Source organism: Diadema antillarum, unplaced genomic scaffold (genome assembly GCF_040938485.1).
Source record: "Diadema antillarum isolate AM-2024a unplaced genomic scaffold, OU_Dant_1.0 seq00000590_RagTag, whole genome shotgun sequence".
Classification (NCBI taxonomy): Eukaryota; Metazoa; Echinodermata; class Echinoidea; order Diadematoida; family Diadematidae; genus Diadema; species Diadema antillarum.
The window spans coordinates 106330-113124 of record NW_027271522.1 but is presented as its reverse complement, the minus strand read 5'-3'; the positions used below and the strand labels follow the sequence as shown (position 1 = coordinate 113124).

Genomic DNA, 6795 nt, shown 5'->3' with positions numbered 1-6795 from the left:
CAAGACCAGGAATTCATCTGTAACACTGGTTTGTACTTCCAAATTATGTAACTGTCTGAAATATTATAATTAGCATAATTACATAATTGGCATAATTATTATGTATGTACAGTGTACAATAGTCCAGTAAATGATGTCATAGTATGCCATGTACTGTATATGACCTGGAAAAGTTGGTATGTACAAGGTCTTTGTAGACTGGGGTTTTAGATGGGTACTAACAACGCAGCCATCCTCTCAGCCTTGGGTAAATATCTTTGATTAGCCTAATAAGCATATCAATGATTTATACCTAATTAGCGTAATATGTATCCTGCTAATCTCAATCCAGGACGCCTGGCTATTGAATTTTAATACAGGAAGCCTGAAAACACGCAAATTATAGCTTGTTACTGGGAATCCATTTGTAACACCTGTTCCCAATTTAAAATGATGCAAGTATTTTAAATATCATAAATAGCATATTAACCTAATTTGCATATGTACAAAAGTAAGTTAGAACTGAAGTAGATAAATAAATACACGATATGTGAATGATTAAGTAAAGGTAAGTAATTAAGTAAAAATGTTAAGTACAAGGCTTTTTATTGCTTTATTTGTTTCAGACGAGTATTGAAGTAAGCTAAGCTTGGTTACCACCTTGGCAACCTAGTGCGATTATTATCTATTAGCCTCATTAGCATATTAAGCAAATTAGTACACTTCGTGTTTAATATGTAGTTAAATTTAATGTAGGAAGTTTAAAAACATAAAAAACCGTTTTTCAAGGTTTTAAATGAAGAGGAATTCATTATAACATTATAACCTGCCTTAGCGGCCACCTCTCTACAGCGGCCACCTGTCTATAGCGGCCACTGAAAAATCCCCCCGAGAGAAAAGCAATGTTAAAGACCCTGTGTATAGCGGCCACCTGTCTAACGCGGCCAGCGGCCACAAATTTTGTTTCCCGTGGTAGATTTTAACCTGTCTATAGCGGCCAAAAACCCGATGGAGCCGCGGAGCCGAGCCGATAATTCAGCGTGTTTTTCTGCTTGTTAGCCGTGCCAGTCATTCCTGGGCAACGTTCAGTGATCGCCACCGTTGCATTCATCACTTATTCAGTCACAATAATGCACTAGTGTTAAGCTTTCTTCATGACTGTGTGCATGCTACATGTACTGTGCAACAATTTCATAAACACCGGCATTGTTCTATGCATGATACACACATGTGCATACGTACACACATACATGTACATGTAAGTATATATAGATGTATATAACGATGATACATGTTACCTGTCTATAGCGGCCACCTGTCTATAACGGCCGCTTTTCCCGTATCCCTTGGGTGGCCGCTATAGACAGGTTTGACTGTATTTGCAAATGGTACAAAGTGTCTTTAATATCGTAATTGGGGTAATGAGATTATTTGCATATTTCCTATAGTCCATTTTACGATACTAGATACCGTTTTATGTGACCTTGAGATGTTGTTAGATTATATATATATATATATATGAAATATATATATATATATATATATATATATATATATATATATATATATATATATATTGTCATGAATATGCATTTGTACAAAGTGACTGTGACATGTTCTTCCCACGTTGGAAAAAAGATAGATCGAGACTGGGACGATGCCGCTTGAGGCGAGGGAAGAATAAAGTTTTTGTTACATCATTGGTGGTGGTGATTTGTTTTGTTGTCAGAATGTGTGACACGTGTTGTTTCTTTATTATAAAGCGTAAACAACATATTCTATTGTCATCCTAATTAGATCTTTATGCTATTAGGCTACTAAACTGTAATTGCCTGATGTTGCCAAAATGGCAACGAAGTATTATCTATCCTTGAATACAAATCTCAAAACCTCGAAAAGTCATATCATATGAGTATTCACATTCCTGGATTAAGATTAGCAACATGCGCATTGCATATTCTAATTAGGTAACATCAGGCTAATTAGCCTTATCAAAGATAATTGCCCAAGGTTGAGAGAGTGGTAACCAAGCTTAACTAGTTTACTGCATTGTTAGTTCCCATCTAACATATCTGAAACCCAAGTCTACAAAAGACCTTGTACATACCAACTTTTCCAGGTCATATACAGTACATGGCATATGACATCGTTTGCTGGACTATTACACTGTACATACATAATATGCAATAAAATTATGTAATTACGCTAATTATGATATTTAAGACAGGTACATAGTTTGGAAGTACAAACCAGTGTTACAGATGAATTCCTGGTCTTGAAAACCCCTTGAAAATCGTATTATACTCGTGTTTTCGGACTTTCTGCAGTGAAATTAAGAACATTAGCTGAATATGCCAATGAGACTAATAAAAATGATTGTTCAAGGTTGCCAAGGTATTAGGCAAGCTCAGATAACTTCAGTATATACCCATCTTAAGAATGAATCAGCCACAACACCAACAAATTCTTGGGCTTAACAGCATCTTTAGGTCATATCAATGATATATATTACCATATACTTCACCATTATACGTATGCAAATGCGCTCATTATGCTAATTACGGTATTTAAGACACTTACATAATTTGAAATAGAAAATTAATGTTATGAATAGATTCCTCGATATAGAAAACCCTTAAAAAGTTTTATTTCCCATGTTTTCTGGTTCACTGTATCAAAATTAGTAATACATTACGTATTTTATATATGCTAATTACATAATTATGCTAATTAGGCTTATAAAAAAACAAGTTGCCCAATTAAGGTTGCCCAGGTGGCAACCAAGCTAAATTTACTCCCATATCCTGCTAGAACACGAATCAACCAAAAAAAAAAAAAAAAAGAAAAAAGAAAAAAAGATTGTACTGAAAAACTTTTCCAGGTCTAAAAAGTTTCTACTCGACTAGTAGGCCTATAAAAATCTTCGTCACGCAAAAAAAAAAAAAAAAAAAAAAAAAAAATCCTTATGATACTTGCATTATGAAACTGTTCGCCTTTTGGCTTCAGAGCTACCACTGTGCAAGAATGTTTATTCTGAAAGCATAATGTCACGATGTTGACTCTGCTGTTGAAAGTTACAAGAAGCTTGGGACCATTTTTATATGCACTCGATGCACAAAAGCTGTAGGCCTATGTGTGGCACGGGGGTGGGGGGGGGGGGGATCTTTTTTAATAGTACATAATACACAGTACTGTACTAGTAATACAGCGTTCCTATCCTCCGGCCCGAAAAGCGTGCGCTTCGAACTCCCGGTACGATATTCTGTGTACAGTCGACTAGTCTCGTTCGCGTTTCAACAGACATCTTTCGTGCATGCATGGGACCAAGCAAGCAAGACTGCAAGAGAGGGTGTACAAATAGTATAATATACTGACGTGAGCGATGAGGGTGGTGGCATTGATTAGGTAAAGTAATATTTGCTGTCGGCTTTTGTGATTGACTGGAAAGCGTTGTTTCCAGGGTTACACAATTAATGCGATACGAGTTACATAGATTTAAAGAACAGCCATTGCGCTCGTTTAGTCCCACGCGTGTATTTTTATGTTACCAATTCCCTAGCTGCACGTTGAAATTGACGAGTGCACTAACGTAACTTGTGATATACAAGTATAACGACATTAACGTTATACACCGTAGTAGGGTTGCATAATCTATGTCCATCAGTATTTTGGTATAGTATATGTGTATTAAGTGTACCAATCAGTAAAGAATACAAACAAACGAAAACAAAAATGGCTGCACACTCTCACACACCACAGTGCGTAATCTAAAGTTTACAAGACAGTGCGAGTTGTGTGTCCATTTGCAAACATAAGGTTTAGCACAGTTCTTAAACTTCCCGATGGAATCCCATTTTCTTTGCTCATTTTTCCACCAACAGTTCTAACTTGTTACATGTACTGTAGTGTTCTGTTCGTGGATTGATTTAAATGGCACAAACATACAGAAAAGCCGGCAAGTTAAGAAAGGAGAAAACCTTGTAGCACTACACTGTATTAAAACTATTGACTAAGATTGTCAGAACAGAAAAGGGTTAATTTTTGTTTCTGGTACAACTGTCTGTTCATACAGCGGGGGCAAAGACAGCTGCTTCAACATGATGCAGTGTGTCGCCGAAAGTCACGACCTTGTAGCTCTGGTCAACCTATATCCACATCATGTGGGTGAGTATCGAACTACTGTATACTATTGTGCTTCAGTGAAGAATAAAAGATTACAGAGACAGTGGACTCCCTTTAAAACTTGAATATAATGAAGTCCTCAGGACCAGCAGTTTTCTTTTGTTATATTGAAATTTCGTCATAACCGAACAAATAAACAGTAATAAACAGGAATTTTTACTTCCTTTTAACTGGAATTTCATTATAACCATTATACTTATATACGGTAGTACATTATCTCTTAAGGGTGTGTGTGTGTTCCATTATATGTTTGTGGTAAGTGTTTGTGGCTGTGTATATCTGTCTGTGTGTGTGTGTTTGTGTGTGGATGTGTTCAGATTTAATTCAAAATTAATGTGTGATGTTGAAGAGTGATTGAATGTACATGAATGTGAGCATTGCAACTGATTGACCTACGATATGTACATCAATGCAAAAAAAAAATTACGTAGATGTAATTTAGGGCAATTTGTCAATCAGTTGCAATAAAAACACCTCAATGGAAGAATTTCATGAATTTGAATAATGTGAGTAACGGTATTGTATTGATTATGTATGTGTGTGAGAACTTGTGCACTGTGTATTCAAATGGAATATGATTGCTATTGATTTTTATGGAATGAAATCCAAGATTATGAAAGAAAGAAACATGTAAACAGGAGGGGTGGCGGTATGAAATAAGTGATAGCTAGTACTTGTGTAATACTCTCAAAGAACAGTCTGTAAAGAGGCCTCTTACAATGATATTGCGTCTGATCTTCATCAACTACTGCTGCTGCTACTGTACGTACGGAATATTTCTTAGTGTGACAATGCTTGAGTAAATTTTGTGTACAACTGAACTAGTGCAAAAATGATAACATGCAAATATTTGTGTGACATAATTATGAAGATAGTACACTGTATACTCTTATCCACAGAGTGAAGTTTCTTGAACTTGATCCGGAGGAAAAATGAAAACAAAGCTTTAGAAGATTGTACTTTTTTACAGAATTGGACTTGAACCAGGAACCAGAGACTGTTTGATTGGCCCTGTGAGCCACAACAAATAATCAACAGTATTTCAGCAAGAATATGAGAAAGGAATGAAGAATTGAGAACGAATCTCGTCAGCTTGCTTTAATGTTTGAGTTTTAAAGGTCATCATTCATTGAAAAAGCTCCCCTGAGATTGCTTTGATCCTTGATCTGTTGTAATGTGTTTGGGCCAGTTATCGGTGCTCACATGATACAAAGAGGAATATGAAAACGTACATCAGGCTTAACTATTTTGTTATGCCAGTCAGAAAAACAAAGTTTGAATGATGCAGTACGATCCTCAGTATCAGTAGGAGTGACTCACTTGAAAATCTGTTCAAACTACATTGTAGTATCCACTGAATAGATGTACTTCCTATGCTGGATTTTAGTGATTGATATAATGTGTAGAAAAGTGTTAAAACCTCCTAGTTTTTGTGTGCAGGTACTAACTCCACTGTACAATGTGTAGCTCTGAGAATGACATTTATAACATCTAATTCAAATGTCTTCTGATCTGATTGTATGTGATGTGCTTGCCTCTGTCCTCATGCATTGTTATCATCAATGGCATTTCCTCTTCAGATGAGCTGGACAGCTACATGTTTCAGACTGTGGGTCACCACGCCATTGACCTCTACTCACAGGCCATGGGGCTGCCCCTGTACAGGGCCCCGATCAAGGGGGGCTCTGTGGAGCAAGGGAGGGACTACCATCCCACTGCAGGAGACGAGGTGGAGGACCTCCACCAGATCCTGAAGAAAGTAAAAGTGAGTCTCTTAATCTCTATCCATCAAGTCCTTGCTCTAAGCTTAAAGGCCTAATTTACACTTGTGTAGATAAAACAAAAACCCAGCATTAATGCTTCAAAATAGTTCTAAACTGTGAGTTAGGGATAAAAACAATCGATGCAAAAGTTTGAACCATTATAATCGATGTTAGTAAATATTGTTAGATATACAAAATGTGAAAATAGTTATAATAAAAATGTTTCCAGACTAGACAAGACCATCTATGTTATGGTTTAATGAGAAAATAGTGATATCTCCTTATATTTTAGGCTTTATTGCAAAAATTTTATATGTACAGTAGCATGTTTTGTGATACAACTGACCTACACATATGCATCAAAAGTGATATCTTGAACATTTTTTAAATCACTGCTCCCAAAGGTAAACAGGACCTCGTAATTTGTGTCAGTAATACAGTGTATTGTAAACATCCTTGTTTTTGAGCATTTAGATTTTCATGCTGATTTGTTCAAGAACCTATCATGGGTTCCTAAATTCATCCTGCGCAATTTCTCACTAATACGTTTTCATCCAGGTCACACACACAAAATAGACAGAATTGGCTTTGGCATTTTCAGCAAGAAAATCAGTGTTATGCCTGATTGCTTTGAAAACGTAAATTGAACCGACAAGTAGATTAATGTTTGGAGAGGGAACAGACTTGTGAAAATCTTGTACAATGTGTGTCAATTTTTTTCTGTAGCATTGGCGACAAAGTAGTACTGTATGCGCCAAGCATTTCATGGGGTTCTTATTTTCGCGGATTTCGCAAGTCAGGTGCTATTCGCGAAATTAAAAACACGCGAAAACATTGACTCCGATCCTGATGTGATTGTGACGTATGCATG

At 36.4% G+C, this 6795-nt stretch overlaps 1 protein-coding gene across 1 annotated transcript in view; it reads left to right on the top strand.

The window, feature by feature from the left end:
• The first annotated feature begins 3361 nt into the window (after positions 1–3361).
• The window catches only part of LOC139735679 (uncharacterized), a 28355-nt gene continuing 24921 nt past the window's right edge, over positions 3362–6795 (top strand). The window contains exons 1-3 of the mRNA XM_071646427.1: positions 3362–3384; positions 4052–4143; positions 5742–5926. Of these exons, the coding sequence (XP_071502528.1) occupies positions 3362–3384; positions 4052–4143; positions 5742–5926 (300 nt within the window). The remainder of the gene's footprint in view (positions 3385–4051; positions 4144–5741; positions 5927–6795) is intronic.